We start from the raw sequence: 18,995 nt of genomic DNA on the forward strand, positions 1-18,995 counted from the left end.
TCCCTCATTTCTAATGGGTTTTTCTAGTTTCAATTTGTTCATTCTTTTGTACTAAAATTGATTAGTGTTGAGTACGTAAATATTAAAAAAAGTATAAACAAATTAATTGTTTGCTAGCTATTTTGGATGAGGTATATTAGTTAAATAAGTCTTGTAGTAAAGATTAATATGATCGTTGAAGAAATAAAAGAAGTTAATAGTATTTAGTAGTTTTAGAAGTGACGTAAAAAGTAATATGCGTAAATATAAAATTTAAATATGTTGGAGAAATTATTGTTTGTATTTAAGATAAAGATAAATGTGTACTATTATAATTTTAAATATTTGAAATGAAATATATATACATATGTTAAGGTTGTTTTCTGACATTTTCTATATAAATATGGCATTTAGTATGATAATTTTTCACACAGTTAGTCAAATCCATACATTCTGATTGGAGCCCGCCGCCATTTGGTGAACCATGATGACTATGGTCATCATTCTCATAACCGCAACCAGTTCATGATTGACGAAGTTATTAGGAATAGTTTCACTCTTTAATTATACTTTTGCGCTGTAAAGGAAGAAAAGTCCATGAAGAAAGCAAGAAGGTTGACATGTTTAAAAAAAAAATGTGACATTACACATCGTTAGTCACCTAGAAAAACCTAACATTGTTAGTGACGGAAGACTGTGTTTGCTTGTAGGTAATTTATTGTTTAAATTAATTTGTGGAGATGGATGGGAGAAAGAGATGATGTTCGTTTTGAGGGAATTACAAATAATGAAATGCGATTATTTGTAGGATAATCACTTTTTCTATCACCCGGTGATATGCAATGATTTGGAAGGATTTAATATAAAATTTTATCTTTATCCAATTTTGCATATGTACGAATATAACTTGCTGGATCGATTCCAAGTAAAAGTATTTAATTTCAAAACAGTGTTTGATGAATTTTAAAAATCTAATGAACCAAAAATTCAAACAACAGACCTCCATGCATTAAATAATAATAATAATAATAGTATTTTAAAAATTAATTTTTATTTTTTTTTCTCTTTATACTAATTAAACAAATTTTTTTATCTCTTTAATAACTATGGACAATTTGATAATCTTTCATTTACATCAATTAAACAAATTTTTTTATCAGTCACATCAATCAAATCTTACACTAATTCTCACAAACATTACTTCTAAATCTATTCTCAATTACCCACAAATCCACTCAAAAAAACAGTAAATAAATTACCCTCAAATTCATTCAATTACTCTTCCCCAAATCATTTCCCACAAATCAATGCAACCGAACAAAGCCTAAATCCTAGACTTTCTAAAAAGACAGATATAAAAATGGATTAAAATATCGAAGAGGAATAAAAATTAAAATTATGTTATAGTTTAAGATAAAAACATATTTAATTCTATAAAAGTTAGTGTTGGAAAATGAAAAAAAGATGATGATAATACTTGTATTTGTGGTTGGATTTTGTAAAAGAATAATTAGCAAATGTATATATGTTTATGAAAAATAATTTTTAATTTATATTTTTGTTTAATGAGTTAGATAAATAAAATTAATTTATAAGATAATTATATATAAAAAAATTTAAGGTAGTAATAATTTGATTGTGTTATAGTAATATTAAATTGGTAAAATTATTTAGTATAATTTAAAAAAAAAAATTGTAGTAGATAAGAATTGAAGTTTTAATAAAATGAAGATGAGAAAAAATAATCTAGTAATATTGTAGAAGTGTTGTCATTTTTTTGGATATAGTAAAATTGAAAATTGTATATTCATTAGTTTGAAATAATTTACTTAATAACAATTAGGAAACTAAAAGTTGATAGTTATTGTTTACTCATTGTTTATTTTAATATCAATGTTGATAGTTATTGTTGCAATTGAAACAATTTGATTTGTTACTGATAATGTATGATAGGCAATTGATAAGTGTCACAAATGAGCACTTATTTTAATCTTCTTTGATGTATTATGAAGTAAAATCTCATGAAAAGTTGTACAAAATGTATATATAATTGATTTTATATCAATTTGAATGTTTTTGTGTGTTTATTTTGCAGATGAATAAGAATTGGAGAAGATAAAAAAGTCCTTAAAATTTCACTATTACTATTCACTGGGTACTATTCACGCGTTGACCGACACTATTCATGCGTTGATCGACATTGTTCATGCGTTGACTGACATTGTTCATACGTTAATTTTCGCCCAACGAGTTGACCAGCGACTTAACCTCTCTCGCCCAGCGAGCTGGTGCTGCTCGCCCAGCGAGCTGGTGCTGCTCGCCCAGCGAGCTGGTGCTGCTCGCCCAGCGAGCTGGTGCTGCTCGCCCAGCGAGCTGGTGCTGCTCGCCCAGCGAAAAATCACTTAAGACTCATCTCTTTAAAACTCGCGAAACCAGGCAGAGAAGGGCAGTTCTGAAGTGTGGGAACGCTACAGGCCTCTCCCAGCTCAAGTTTGGACGGTTCAAGGGCGCAAGAACACCATTTCTCACCATCCAATCCATCCATTTTCTTCCATCTTGCTTCCGCCATCTCTAGGAGTAGCTAAAACTCCACTTCATTGGGGTTAAAAGTAATGTATCAAAACTCTATGTAAACTTTGTTGTTCTATGTTAATCTTTGATGAATCTTTTGTTCTATGCTTGTCATTCATGCTTAATAATGAAAATTTGAGCCATTAGAGTGATTTGAATAATTGGGAAATGCTAGGATCACAGACCTAGGTAGAACAACGAATAGAACTTAATTCTAGACATAGATTGAGAACTTTTTGGCATCAATTACATTGATCTTAATGCAAATATGAATTCTAAGGGATTAGAGTTTCTGTAAAAAGATTTAGAGCTTGTCATCTGAGCAATTGGAGACTTGTCTGCTTATGATGTTGATGCATGATTCTTGAGGAATTGTATTTGATAGTAAAGAACACTGAGTTTTGAACATGAAATTCAACCTAATGAACCTAAACTCGACTGTTTTTACCACTTTGCATATCTATATTTTATTCTGTATTGTGTAGAAAAATACATTTGATAATCATATTTGACGCTAAATTAGTAAACTTTCACAATTAGCGAACCAAACAAATCTCTTGGGAAACGATATCCGGATTTACTGGTTTATTACTTGAACGATTCGGTACACTTGCCGAGGTCCCAACAGCAGTTAATTAATTTTGCTAATTAATTAGGCATGCAGTTGTGGCTTTACCATAGTTATTGGATTGCTAACCTTAAAAATAATTCATATGAAAGTTGTTATACAAAACGTTCTTAATTATTAAGTTCATCCTTTATTTCTAAATGTTGTTATAAAAAAAATACATTTTGTATGGTTAGATAGGAGACAACCTCAACATACATTTTATATGGTTTGGCAGGTCTACAACTTCAACAAGCTTGACAAGAGATAATATTAACAAGCTCAACAACCTTTATTTTTCGTTGAACATTGTACATGTGGGATATCTTTGATATATATATATATATATATATATATATATATATATATATATATATATATATATCACTAGTGCAACAAGGGGAAACGACAGCGGTTATTTTCGCCTATAGACAGCGGTTTTTGAACCGAGTCATATATAGGCGAGACAAAAAGTAAACAACTTTATGCCTCGGTTGGGAACCGAGACAAAAAAGTAGAGGATTTCGCCTCGGTTTAACAGAAACCGATGCAGTAGATTTTTCATTTTTTTATTTTTTTTCAACATAATTTTATGCCTCGGTTCCTCTGAACCGAGGTAGTATGTCTTTTTTTATTTTAAGTTCCATTGCCATCAGGATTGAGAAGCCTTTATGGTTTAAAGAATACATTTTAGTTTTAGTTCCCACTTCGGCACAAATTTTTCCAACAGTGGAAATAGTCTCCACAAGATATAATCCCCGCAAAGTGTCTGCCCCTAGAACTATTGCATCACTATACACCGTAAAATGGAAAAACAAACAAAGTAAGATACAACCATTAATAAACAACATGAAGGTGGAAGAAATATTAACAAATAATCAGAAACAAGTTGTGAATCTAATGGACTAGATAATTTATAGAGGATGATACCATCAGCTTCTCGCAATATCTCGTCCAAATGAGTCAATCCCTGTTACAATGTACAAACAAAAGATGCAGTTCAAAAGCACACACCAATAATCGACTTTATGAAACTTCATCTTCTTCTAATCTTGGCTGAACGGTTTGCATTAAAATGGATTGAATTGAAGATGAATTGAAGAAATACCGATGGTAATCCTAGTACTGCTAGTGACCCACGCACATCATACTCGTCACTCCTAAAGAATCTAACATCAGGAGTCCACTCAGGAACCTTGTCTCTGAACAGTCTACCAGGTAATCCTGGTAACAATTCCTTGGAGCCACCTTTCTCTGCTGGCACCAACTCCTTGACCTCACCTTCCTCCGCAGAAAACTCGTACCATGTTGTTGTTGTTGTGGCCTTCTTGTTGTGTTCCAAAAGCAGCACCCTGGGATTCATCGTGGTTAGTCTCCAAGGCTGGCCAGGAGAATGAAGGGTCAAAGAGGGGATTGAAAAAGGAAGGACTTTGCGGCAAGAAGTCAGATCCATCAGTAGAACCCAACCAGATCCAACCAGATCCATGTTCATGATAGAACCCAACCAGATCCAACTCAAAAGGAAGGGTAGGTAAAGGGCGGTGGGCGGTGGTGGCACGACAGCAAGGGTAGTGGAGGCGCGGCGAGAAATGAGTGAATGAGTGGTGGTGGAGGCGCAGCAAGGGAGGGGAGCAGTGGTGGAGAACGCGACAGAGGCAGGGGGAGCGCCGCCACGGAGGCGCGACGAGCAGCGGCGAGGGAGGCGCGACGAGCAGCGGCGGAGGAGGTGCGACGAGCAGCGGCGGGGGAGGCGCGGCGAGCAGCGGCGGAGGAGGCGCGACGAGCAGCGGCGGGGGAGGCGCGACGAGCAGCGGCGGGGAGGAGCGTCAAGCAGTGGCAGCAATGGTGGAGATGCAGAGGAAGAAGAAAGTTGGACGGCTTTTGGATGCTGCGGAGATAAAAGAAGAACGAAGAGCGCTTAGGGTTAATGAAACAATACTGCTTCGTTATTCACCTGACCCGATGCTAAACATGAATTATACGCCTCGGTGCACACACAACCGAAGCATAAAAGCTTCGTTCAAATTTACAAAGACCTTACTGCCTCGGGTCCAAGTGCAACCGATGCCAATATACACTTTATGCCTCGGTTTTTCTTGAACCGAGGTCTATAAGTTCGCTAAAATATCAAAAATGCCACCGCGTTTTCATTTGTTTCGGCTTTCGTAGAACCGATGTCTATATGACGCGTTAAAAACCAGTTTTTTTACTAGTATATATATATATATATATATATATATATATATATATATATATATATACCATTTTTTCACAACATTTATATATCTCAATTGTCATGAAAAAAATGTTTGCAATTTTTACAAAAGATCTCTAATTCAACCAAACAAGTTTGACAATTATCAAATCAGACCAAATAGTCCAACAATTATCTAGATCATCTGACAAAAGAACCTACATTCAGTTGGAGGTTATGAATGTCGTCTACATTCGGTTGCTGACTAGAAGATGCCTATGCCAGTCGTATATAATTGTCGACACAGTTATCTTGAGAACTACTAACATTTTCAATATCGTATATGCAAACCTTGTATCTTCCATTTGTAGTCTTTAACCAACATCGATTTCTCAATCTTTTCTCCTCTGCAAGGTCTAGGGGATTAGATGTTGATGCACCGACATTTGCCCTCTTAGATGATACCTATTATACATCCACTTAAAAAATATTGGGCAATAATTAATACAAGCATAGTCAAGGTAAACTTGCACTTGGAAACACGATTCATAAGAACGAAACATCGTCCTTTTGGTTATGTTTTCATGACAAAAATAGTAGCTTGATCAAGGGAGAAAGTTATTAACTCAAAGGTCATGAACCAAGGCACATCCAGAAATATATTCCACAAATCAGATTTTAAACCATGTTAAATATTGGGTCAAAATTTATGTAAATTATTGGCCGACATATTGGCCATGGTTCAATAATCAACAAGCTCGTACAGAGAGCTTCACATGACCTAAGAGTAGTGATCACAACCTATGAGGGAAAGCACAATCATAATGAGCTTCACATGACCTAAGAGTAGTGATCACAACCTATGAGGGAAAGCACAATCATAATGTGCCGACAACACGTGACAATGGCAACAACTCTATGAGCACAACAATGTGATTTCGAGAGTATCTTTGAGACATTCTCAAACAAAAATTTTATAATTTCTGGAATAGGTCAAAGCCTACTCGAACTTGCTACTCCACCTAGACTTAGTTTAGAGCCTTCTAACAACACTAACCTACCTAACTTTTAACCAATTTAATTTTATATCATGATCTTATTATCTATCCTTACCATAGCCAACCATACAAAGCATGCATCAACAACATCATCATTCAAACCTTATGCATATAGTTTCAGAAAATTTGGATACCAATTATTACATTAAATTCATTAAGTAATCTTATCAAAAACATTAAACTAAACAGAAAAGTTATTTACTTAAAGATCATAATGTTCAATATATTTACTCATAAGCAAGTTCAATATATTATCATTGACTTAATAAATCTTACCCTTTTGAGGTGCTTTTCTTTTCAATCCTAAAAGCTTCCTCACATTATCAATTTTAACCTTAAAATACTTTGTAGTACTGTATCATACCAATTGCAGTAGAGAAACCTATATTAATTGCACACACGCACACACGCACACGCACACGCACACACACATACACGAACACGCATACACACGCATACGCCCACTCACCCACACACGAACACTCATACACAGACGCACCTGCACACATACGCACCCACGCACAGACTCACAACGCACACACGAAAAACACACCCATAGGAAACCGCACACACAAGCAAACACGCAGACGCGCGCACCCTTACACTCGTAAACATATACACACACCCGCACACGCACCCACATGCACAAACATATGCACACATAAGCACACAACCGTATAGACACGTACCTGCACACATATGCACCATCCCACAAACGCACACATGTACACATGCGCACCCACACACACGATCAAAACACACTCACAAGCATCCAGACACACACACAGACGCGCACACCCACACACACGCACCCGTTCCAACATATACACGTACACGCACACACACATACTCACACACGCACCTGAACACATACTCACCCACTCATAGACGCACACACGCACACTTATGCACCCACACACATGCACACACGCGAACACAAACGCACCCACAGGCACCCCACACAGACCAACACACATGCACACACGCACACATACATGCACATGCACTCACACACAACACACACACACGCACACACACACACACCTTAACACATAGTCACCCATCCACAGACGCACATATGCAGACACGTGTACCCGCACACACACACATAAACCCACACACGCACACACACTCACGCGCCCATGCGATCACGCAAACATGGCACACACATCCAAGCACACACGCACAGGCACACATACGCACCGACCCATAGACGAACACACACGAACACAAACGCACCCGCACACACCCACATACACGCACACATGCGGAAGCACACACCCATACACAGGCACACAAACATACACACGCACATGCTCCCACATATACACGTACACGCACGCACACATACACACAAACACATACTCACACACACGCACCTGCACACATAAGCACCCACCCACATATGGACACACGCACACTTATGCACCCACACACATGCACACACGCGAACACAAACGTACCCATAAGCACCCACACAGACCAACACACACGCACATATACACACACGCACCGACTTGCACACACACTCGCATACACACACACACACCGAAATAAAACACCCTCACACACACACACACCTGCACACATACGCACCCACCCACAGACGCACACATACAGATGCGCGCACACACATAAGCGAACATACACGCACACACCCACGTGCCCATGCGGCGACGCACGCACACACACGCACATAAGAACACACACACCCACAAACGCAGACAAGTGGACACAAACGTACCCACAAGCACACACCCTCACACACCCACACACACGTAAACTCATGCACCTACACTCATGCATACATACACACACAGACGCACACGCTCCCACATAGACACGCACACGCACACACACACGTACATGTGAACGCACACTCGCACATGCACGCGCACACACACACACATACATACATGCAAGCACACACATATGAACAAACGCGCACACACACACACAGCCTCCCACACAAGCACTTGCACACACACACGTGCACACACACACACCCACACACGCATTCACCCGCACACACGCACACTCACACACTCACACCCACAAACACACACACCCACACACACACACGCTCAAACGCACACACGCATATGGACACACGCACCCACACACGCAAGCATAAATGCACACACGCACAAGGACACACACACACACGGACACAAAGACACACACCCATACGTACACACGCACCCACACAAACGTGCACACACACATACACATGCACACACACACACGCACCCACAAGCACCCACACTTACACATACTCACGGACACGGGCACTAACACACACAAACATGCACACACACACGCACCCACACACGCACACGCAAACGCATACTCGCACACACACGCACTCACCCACAAACACACACAAGTGCGTAACCACACACACCAACACACACGGGCACACATACACACACGCACATACACACACGCACACACACGTACCCACCCAGACACGTATACACGCACTCGCGCGCAACCATACACACACACCCGCAGACACGCACACACACCTACATGTACACATGCACGTGCACCCATGCACACGCACACGCACATGCACGCACACACACACGCGCATACATATGCACACACATGCACAAGTGCGCACCCATACACTCGCACACACACACAAACACACATACACGTGCACCGACACGCACCTACACAAACACGCATACGCACACGCTCCCACGCTCCCACGCACACACGCCTACGCACACACACACTCACACTCACACTCAAACGCGCACGCACACGCACACGCACACGCACACGCACATGCACACATATACATAGACATACACACAAACACAGAGGGTAATGTTTTACCAGAGAACTCAGTATGCGTTTCAGTTATATACAATACAAAGTGCATAAGGAAAAGCAATATCCATTGATAAAAATTACTTTCATTCTCAGGATTTTTTCTTTATAACACATTATTTTAGAGATACTAAAGCACCTCATTTCCACTGAAAACTGAGCCATTTCACAAACAATAATTTAGTTTAAAATAGATACAGTTAATTATATTACTTTCAATTTCCAGAAAATAAATGTGGTTTACGGTTTGATTAACAGAGAACAAAATAACTAAATAGTAAGTAACCAAGACATTATTCAACACCCACAACACAACGCAAACTCCAAAATATTATGTTCATTTAGGATCTCTTGTATTGGCATTCATTTAGGAAGGGTTTCGTCACTGAACAATCGTAGGAGGTTTCCATTGTTGGGTGTTGGATGCAAGATATCCCATATTTGGCTCCATATACAATCACTTCTTTTGTGACTCAAAATCGTCCCATTTCGTCTAGTGTATAAGGGTGTCTATCTTCTTCCATTATTGATTGACAATGATACTTAGTAAATGCGCAGAAACCAACACTAAACTAGATAATGCCACTTCACCTTTGGGTCCTTAAGCCTAAAATAAAAGCTAATAAAGCCAAGGCTGCAGTTATTCTAAGGCAAAAAAATGTTATTCACCCACCGACCACAAACTCACTCACATCACCTACACCTTCACTGATTTGGTGCTGCCACAACTCTCATCACATACCTTAGCAAACCCCTACATGCAATTTCATCAAACAAAAAACCCTACCTTATCCAACTCCAACATATCTCTATTTAAGCTAAAAGACAGAGTTATGGCATCACTTTGATGGTTCTGTGGCCTAGTTAGCCTTGCCAACTCCACAAAGGACATGCCCCCAAGAAAATTATTCACACACCTCAGAACCAACACTGAGGACTTCAAGGCCAACGGGTTAAGCACTCTCTCCAGCATGAACTCAACAGCATTTAGAATCTGATACCTCAAGTTGGTGGTAAGACACGTTTAAATACAATTTCTTTCCAATCAGACTCCAAAACTACAATTAAAAAGTTGATAATTCAACATATCAAGAAGGTTTCATTGAGTTTATTCTTTCGTTCAAGTCTTGCACGAGTGGCATTACATTACATAAAACAAACATACATGACCACAATAAGCTGCTAATGTAGCCTCATTATAAGTAATTGAAATGTAGTATACTGAAAATAATAGGCACATATCAACATAACATCCTAAAATTTGATACAAGCATTGTAGAAATTTCAATATTAATGTACGATGTTCACCTAATCTTTATATTAGGTGTTTTCAGACTCCTAAAGAATACCTTAAATGCAGCTCAATCAAGATTTTAATATGCTCCAAGAATAACATAACATCTACTAAGATTACCATAAACAAAATCCTAAATTTTGAATCACAAAACCCATAAAACGAAACATACCTCAAACGCAGCTCAATCAAAATCTCCTAACAATACATGAATCCCATATAGGTGAACCAAATCGCACATCAATTTTGTGCCTAGCAGAAAAAAAACAAGGATTAGGGGTTTTCCAATTCAAAAAGTTAGGTCAAACAGAATTAAAGAACATAACTTACCAAATAACCACGATACAAATGACACACAGCGATGGTTCGAATGAGGGAAATATAGGGTTCGAGTGCGCAACCTTCGACGGCTCGACGAAAGAGAACCACGACTCCACCGAGGGAGAAATAGGGCTCGACGACAGACAATCGCCGCCAAAACGCAGTGAAGGAGAAAAGCGTACTGAAGGTGAGATTTAGGGAGGCCAGAACAATGATTTAGGGAGAGTAGCTCGTGAGCGAGAAATGGTTCGAGAGTTGCGAGTGAGGAAGAAATGGTACGAGCTCAAGATCCGTACGTAACATGCCCTTTACATACGGCTCAAGATCCGTATGTAATAATTTGTATGTAAAACACATTTTTCTTGTAAGATGTGGTTGACGGCATGGTGGCTCTAGGGTTTCTGTTGGATGGTGAGAGGTTGAACAAAGCTTAAAGTGCAAATATGCATTTGGTTTGCAGTGCACGTGTTGGATTTGTGATTTGGTTGAGGTAGTCTTACAGTGCATTTTTGGTTTTGATTTGGAGGTTCAGTGAAGGAGGCACAATGGTTGATGGTGGCTTGCAAGATGAAGTTTTGTTGTCGCGAGATGAAGCATTTACGTTATTGCATTGTTTGCAAGTTTTATGCGTGGTGGTTTTGTTCCAAACACGGTGGTGTGATGGAGATTAGTGGTAGCCAGCAATGAGGTCTGTTGATGGTTTAGGTTTATATTTATGATTATTACAGAATATGTGGAACTTGGAAAATTGAAAGCAAACTGTGGAAAAAATTTAATAATAATTTGAGAAAATTGAAAATAAAATATGAGAATAATCTGGAAACATTGGAAAAGAAATCTTAGAATAATTTGGAAAAATTAGAAACATAATATGGTAAAAATCTAGAGAAAATATGAGAAAAATTTGTGAACCTGGATATTTTTTCTTCTATACCGATTGCACTTTCGATATAAAAAATGACACTTTCGATACCATTTTTATCATGTATAAAAAGATAATATAAAAACTCATTTTAACCAATATAAAAAAGTTTTTTTTATGTTAGTGAATACACAACAAATCTAAAAGCCTCATTTAAGTCACTAATATTGATTTTGGTAAAAAAGATTCGTGATGCACACTTTTCACTGTACATACATCTTTCATTTGAATGCAATTAAGCTATGGAAGATAAGTAATGTAGTTACTGATTCTTAATTAGTATTGTTGAGATATCAAAATGTCCAACTTCATTATTATGAGTTCAATGTTATTAAAAATTTGTTAGCAATTAAGAACACATGGAAAGATAATATGAATCAACCCACAAGAGAGGGGAGTCAAGCATTAAAGCAAATAGATGCTTCAGCAAACATTTTCTTAAGTCAAATAATTACTTTTTTTATCATTAACTGGGTGTCAAATATTGTATGTGCAACCATTTATAAGTAAAAGAAAGAACGGAAAGGGTTACCACATATCTCATATAACATGATATAAATATTTTATTAAATCTCCTTCTACAATGTCAAAATATCCTTAGTCTGGTCATCTTTAACAGACTGTCCATGATCTACCTTAGCCTTACCACTCTTCAATAATTAAAATTTTATCTTCCTTTCTCTGTTTTGTATAAAACTGCTTGGTCTTTTATTTTTGCAGACCTTTGTCTTGTTACAACATATTGAATAACAAATTAACCAGGTTTGGTAAACTTCTATTTGATTTGTTATTGACCTTGTCATAATAACTATATCTATGAATAAAACAGAATTCAACTTTGTAAAAAGGACGAGGCAAACCTACTTTGTCCACCCAACTTATATTCAATTGAGATTAGTTGACTCCTTTATCAACTAGTGAATTATTCGATTGTTTAACACCATATTGAGTTGAAATTGTTAATAAGGAACTACGTAATTTTTGTGGTATTAATTAATTCTTGATAATAGTGGTATGTTTATTTAATCTAATATTTGCTGGTGGGCATCCAGTGTTGGTTTTTTAATTGCAAGTTATTTGCTAGTGAGCATATTTAAAACTACTTGAAAGAAATAAGAAATTTTTTGCTATTGACTAGGCAATTGGAGAAAATAGCTTCAACGTAATTGCCATTTGCTTTGGAAAATTTGTTCATACGAATTGACATCTATTAAGTTTATTTCATATATTTTCTTTTATCAACAAAGATAATAATATTAATTATGTCACACACCACTCCATCTTGTGTATACACACAACAAAAACTGAGAAGAGACAGCTGAGAAGTTGACTCTTGGGGCATTGACATTGAGCTTGTGTTTACAATTCTTAGAATATGGATTAGAGATATAACTTAACAATATTAAACTGGGTTATTCTTTTCTTGATGCAACATATCTTGAGCCCATATCTAAATAATTGATCATCTTTGTCCTAATAATTACTAAGTCTATCTGTAAATAATAATGTGATCTCTGTCTAAATGGTCACTTAGTTCATATATATGAATAACAATATCATATTTGTTCCAATAATATACTTTTATTTTTTTAGTTTTTTATAAAAGATTTTGAAACATTGATGATTGTTTCTAGTGAATTAATATTTCTTTAATAATGTTAGTTTTATGTGAAAACTAAAAGGTAGTTTAGTTATTGTTTAGTTGGAGAAAATGACTTTAATAAATTAATTACATTTTTCGAAAGTTATCCAAATTATAAATTCATTGATGAATTTTATAATTAGTTAGTATGTTTAAAATTGCTTATTATGTTTTCCATAAGTCATTAGTATTATTTTAAGCATACAAATTGTAAATAAAATTGTGTGAATATTTTCTTTTCCACTAAATATGTATATGTTGATCTCTTTTTCTATATCCAAATAGAAAAATATATTAGTTCATTATACGTGTGTAAATGGATTAATTTGGTCCATCCATTATTTTAATATGGAATTTTGTTGCAATATAAATGTTTTTTCTTTCAAACTGATAGTATAAGTTGATTGTTTTGGTGATGGAGCTAATTTTCTCATTGTTGTGAGATATCGGAATATTTATTTGATACTTCATTTATATTTTTTTTCCTATTATAATTGTTTCTCGTGAGTGAATTGTTGTGGGTTAATTATTAAGTTTTATTTTCTAGATTATAGTATAGACAGGTTTTTATTTTATGTAGACATGACAATACTCATTTTGATCGGGCAATTATAAATATTTATAGCGTTTTCAATCTGAGAGTAAATCATATATTTAAATAACTTTTAGATGTTATTACATAGTAAATATTGTTGTAATTAGTAGTGTTTTTTCACTGTAAGTTAATGCTTATTAACTTTTAACAAAAAATATCAACTGTGATTCCAAAATAGTTGAAAATAGGTTTCGACACACGTATTTCTGGAAATTATTTTAATAGCTAAAACTATTTGGGTCAATTTCTAGTTTTAAAAAATTACAATTTGAACTGCCAAAAAATGAACATTTGTTTGTAGTGACTTCTGTTTTTAATTTGTTGATAGTTTTTTTAGTAAAATTTATTAGTGTTAAGTATGTAAGTATAAAAAAAAAACACAAATTTAATTGTTTGTTAGCTATTTTTTATTAATGATATTAGTTAAATAAGTCTTGTAGTAAAGATTAATATGTGAAGAAATAAAAGAACCTAACTTAGTGTTTAATATTTCTAGAAGTAATGTAAAAAGTAATATGTGTATTTATAAATTTTAAATGTTGGAGAAGTTGTTGTTTAATGTATTTAAGATAAAAGGCTAGTGTGTAGGATTATAATTTTTAAAAGAAACTAATGTTTGAAATAAAATATACATATGTGAAGGTTGTTCCACCAACATTTTATGTATAAATATGGTATTTAGTATGATGTCTTTTCACACAGCTAGTGTTAAAGAGTTGAATATATCAGTTATAGTCATTCTCATTACCACTTTTACTTTTACTAAATTCAACACAATGGAAGCAATGTTGAAATTGTCACCGCACCTTGATATCAAATCTATCTGCTATCTTTCTCCGAAACCTATGATCTCTGTTCATCAAAATTTTCTTCCCCTAACGAGATCTCGAGTGATTATGTGTTCTTCCTCTTCTCCTACTCCTCCTGGGTACTTAGATAACGTCAGAAACTCTTTAATTAGGCAGGAGGATACCATAATATTCAGTCTCTTGGAGAGAGTTCAGTATTCTCATGATTCAGTTGCATGTGACAATGATGGGCTCTTGTCGGACGATTTGGATTGGTCTATTGCTAAGCACATGGCCGTTCAAAAGGAAACGCTCTATTCTCAGGTTATTACAATTCTAACACAGTAAAAGTATATTGAATGAAAAAGAGCAATCATTTGACTATTTTGCTTTTCTTCCATTTGGAATCAGTTGGGAAGATACAAGAGTGAGGAAGAAAACCCTTTCTTCCCTCGGTCAATTCTTCCACATCAGCAATACCCCAAGGTTTTGGATTTCTATCTTCTTTCATGTTATGTGAGATCAAAATTTATTTAATTTCTTCACACTTGTATTTTGACTAATCTACCTTCCATTTTTCTGTGTACTTATTCATAGATTCTGCATCGCTGTGCTGATTCCATCAATATAAATCATAAGATTTGGAATATCTATTTTAAGGAAATCGTCCCAGAATTGATAAAAGCAAGAAATAATGATGAGTGTGGATCTAGCATCCCAGAATTGGTAAAAGCAGGAAATAATTATGAGTGTGGATCTATTGCTGTTTGTGACATTGTTTGCTTACAGGTACTTAGGTTCATCTGTAATGTTAAGATTCAGTACTCGTTCCACAGTGCTCACAAACTTCAATTCTATCCTATAAAAACATGGAAAGTAGGAGTGAACAGATCACTTGGTCAGAGATATTCTAATACTACGTGATGAAATAATTCTACAACCTTAGGAGTTCTTTTTTCATAGTTTGATACAAATATATAGAGCATTTGTTCTAATGCTTCATAACCATTGTAGGCTCTATCAAAGAGAATTCACTATGGCAAATTTGCTGCTGAGGCAAAGTTTCAAGATGCTCGTTCTGAATATGAAGCTGCAATTACAGCAAAAGTAAACTTTTGCATAATTAATTAATCATATTTTCCATTGTGATTGTGAATATGTCCAAGTTATTTAATTTTCTGATGTTATACTATTTTAAACCTCTTTCAGGACAGGAAATTACTGTTAGAGTTGCTGACATATGAAACTGTGGAGGCGACAGTGAAGAAGAGAGTAGAACTGAAGGCCAAAACATTTGGCCAAGTGGTGAAGATTGATGAAGACAATGTAGCCAACCCTACCTATAAAATCAAGCCAAGTTTTATTCCAAAACTCTTTGAAGACATAGTTATGCCTTTCACTAAAGAGGTGCAAGTGGAGTACTTGTTGAGAAGACTTGACTAAACAATGAGATGCTGACCCTATACAGAATGCATGATATAGGGTTTTGATTGTCTTTCCTTATCATTAAGGGTGTTTTAAGAAACTTAAGTTTCGTAAAATAAAAGTGTGTACTATTATAATTTTAAATATTTGATAAAGTAATAATATGTTTGAAATAAAATATACATATATCAATATTTTGTATAAAAATATTGGTATGGTATATGATATTCCACGCATTTCTAGTCTTTTTAAGGTGTAGTATTTGTCTTTCATTGTCATTATCAGCTTCACTTTTATGAAATTCAATAAAATGGAAACAATATTGCAATATTGTATCAACTTTATCTTGATATCAAATTTATATTCTATTTTTTTCAAAACCTCTTATCTTTTTCTCATCAAAATTCTCTTTCTCTAATAGGGTGTCTGTAAGACCCATGAAAAATATTTACTTTAATAATAATAATTTTATTACTAGTAGTAATAAATTTCTTTGTGAATGGAAAATATATAAGTTTATAAAATGTGGAAAGATTAATAAGAAATTTTAGTAGCTTAATTTGTAAAACCCATGAAAAAAAAATATTTATAATAGTAAATTTTAGAATTTTATTAGTAATAATAATTTTAATGGATAGAAAAATGTAGATTTTTGGATTTAAAATTATACTAATTCTAGAGGGAGAGTTTCAAATTTTTGATAACTTATTTAGGATTTTTTTTTTAAGAAAAGTGAATAGTGAATAGTGAATAGTGAATAGTTAAAAAAATATTAAAATAAATTATGAAAGAAAACACTCCACGTAGAATTAATGATTCAGAGATAAGAATGGTGAATAAAAAATAATTTTTGAATAGTAAAAATAAATAGTAAAAATGAATAGTAAATTTTTTTGGCTATAAATAGCCAAGGGGGGAGGCTAAAGATTTACACCAAAATTCTAGAGAAATTGTGAGAGAAGAGAGTTGGAGGAAATTCTAGTTGAAGAGAAAAAATTCTGGAAGTTTCTGGAGAACGGTTTGAGAAGAGGAAACTAAGTTTGAAATAGAGGTAAGGGGAGCTAACTTTGAGTATTTCCTTTTGTATTATCTTGAGTCTTGAATATGCTATATTTTGCTTTTGTCTGATCTTAAATCTTGAATATGGAGTATTTTGTTTCTGTATGATCTTGAATTTAAATGAGAGTATGCTTTTGTGTTGATATCAAAGTGTGATAGTTGTAAAATGTGATGTTGATTATGTTATGCCATTTGTATGTTATTAGTTGTTTATTTTTTTATTTTGGAAGGATTAGAAATTGTCTAACCAGATTCAATTTCTTGTTTCCCCAAACATTTTATTGTTTTCCTTATTTATTTTTATTGTATTTTGAAAGGATTAGAAATTGTCTAACCGGCTCTACCAGATTCAATTTCTTGTTTCCCCAAACTTTTTATTTCTTTCCTTACTTATTTTTATTACATTTTTGGAAGGATTAGAAGTTGTTTAACCGGCTCTGCCAGATTCAACTTCTTGTTTCCCCAAACTATTTATTGCTTTACTTATTTATTTTATTGCATTTTTGGAAGGATTAAAAGTTGTCTAACCGGCTCTGCCAGATTCAACTTCTTATTTTCCCAGACATGTATTGTTCTTGTTATTTAATTATATTGTATTTTTGGATGGATTAGAAGTTTTCTAACCGGCTCTGCCAGATTCAACTTCTTGTTTCCCCATAAATTTTCATATTAAGATTATTTTTATGATTGTCAAATATTGTATTCTTATATGACCATTTACAATAATATTTTATTATTGTTAATTGTTTATAATTATCTTGTACCAATTCTATTATGAATGTTTATTGTGATGATTGATATGAAATTATGCATTTGAAATATAGTATGAGTCTCGGGGAGAGACTCTAAATTGGCATGGTATTAGTGTATATGTTGATGTTGAGGGTCCTGTTGTTGGTGGTGATCCTAAAACTCTAATAATTTTCCAGTCTCAATTAGAGAAGGATGTGTTATGTGGTGAGAGTAGTAGGAGGTCCTAGTCTATGTTTATAGACATTAATGGATTAACTTTGTGGGTGATATGATATATTCTATTTGGCCAAAAATTTTGTTGTTGAAATCACCACAAGTGCATGACCACCCGAGACTTCCATAAACATTATATCCGGATAATAGAGTCTAGTATGATAATTGCATCTTACAAGAATTTATGGTGAATGTATTATGTATATTAATAGTGTCATGCTTTTCTTTGAATTGTGCATGGTAGCTCACCCTTACTTGTTTGTTAGTGCCGGAAAAATCTTATTTTTTGCGATGATCGTATAACGTTTTTGTTATACGGGAGCAGATGAGGGAACGACATCTGAACCAATTCAAGTGAAGGAGGAAGCAGCAGAAAAATGAAGAGAATTTTAAGAAGAAAAACAAATTTATTAAGAGTGTTTTTTATTTATGTGAAAAAAAAATATAATGTATTTTCAGTGTGAACCATTTTACTCATAAATGGATTATTGTAACAATGTACGATGTTTATGTTTATATTATTAATGAAATAATTGGTGTGTGAGATGTTTTATATTTTGGGGTGTTACAGTGTCAAGTGACTATGTGTTTTTTTTTCTCCTTCTCCCTCATTTTTTTAATGGGTTTTTCTAGTTTCGATTTGTTCATTCTTTTGTAGTAAAATTGATTAATGTTAAGTACGGAAATATAAAAAAAAAAGTAAAGACAAATTTAATTGTTTGCTAGGTATTTT

General features: G+C 34.8%; 2 protein-coding genes and 1 long non-coding RNA gene across 3 annotated transcripts; 1 reads left to right on the plus strand and 2 right to left on the minus strand.

Annotated features, from left to right (window-relative positions):
- Positions 1-3,712: 3,712 nt before the first annotated feature.
- On the minus strand, positions 3,713-5,187 carry LOC108335540 (uncharacterized). Its single transcript, XM_017571577.2, has 2 exons — positions 4,266-5,187; positions 3,713-4,127 (listed from the first exon to the last, which is right to left on the minus strand). The coding sequence occupies exons 1-2, from the start codon at positions 4,647-4,649 to the stop codon at positions 3,939-3,941; spliced, it is 573 nt and encodes a 190-aa protein (XP_017427066.1). The 5' UTR covers positions 4,650-5,187; the 3' UTR covers positions 3,713-3,938.
- A 312-nt stretch (positions 5,188-5,499) lies between these two features.
- Positions 5,500-11,435, minus strand: LOC128194202 (uncharacterized). Its single transcript, XR_008245522.1, has 3 exons — positions 10,875-11,435; positions 10,717-10,796; positions 5,500-5,830 (listed from the first exon to the last, which is right to left on the minus strand). It is a non-coding gene; the product is annotated as an uncharacterized LOC128194202 (long non-coding RNA).
- Positions 11,436-14,740: 3,305 nt separating this feature from the next.
- On the plus strand, positions 14,741-16,417 carry LOC108334943 (chorismate mutase 3, chloroplastic). The gene is made up of 5 exons (XM_017570862.2): positions 14,741-15,136; positions 15,224-15,298; positions 15,410-15,601; positions 15,827-15,919; positions 16,022-16,417. The coding sequence occupies exons 1-5, from the start codon at positions 14,801-14,803 to the stop codon at positions 16,253-16,255; spliced, it is 930 nt and encodes a 309-aa protein (XP_017426351.1). The 5' UTR covers positions 14,741-14,800; the 3' UTR covers positions 16,256-16,417.
- Positions 16,418-18,995: the final 2,578 nt, after the last annotated feature.

The sequence above is a fragment of the Vigna angularis genome, chromosome 10 (genome assembly GCF_016808095.1).
Source record: "Vigna angularis cultivar LongXiaoDou No.4 chromosome 10, ASM1680809v1, whole genome shotgun sequence".
NCBI classification, from domain to species: domain Eukaryota; kingdom Viridiplantae; phylum Streptophyta; class Magnoliopsida; order Fabales; family Fabaceae; genus Vigna; species Vigna angularis.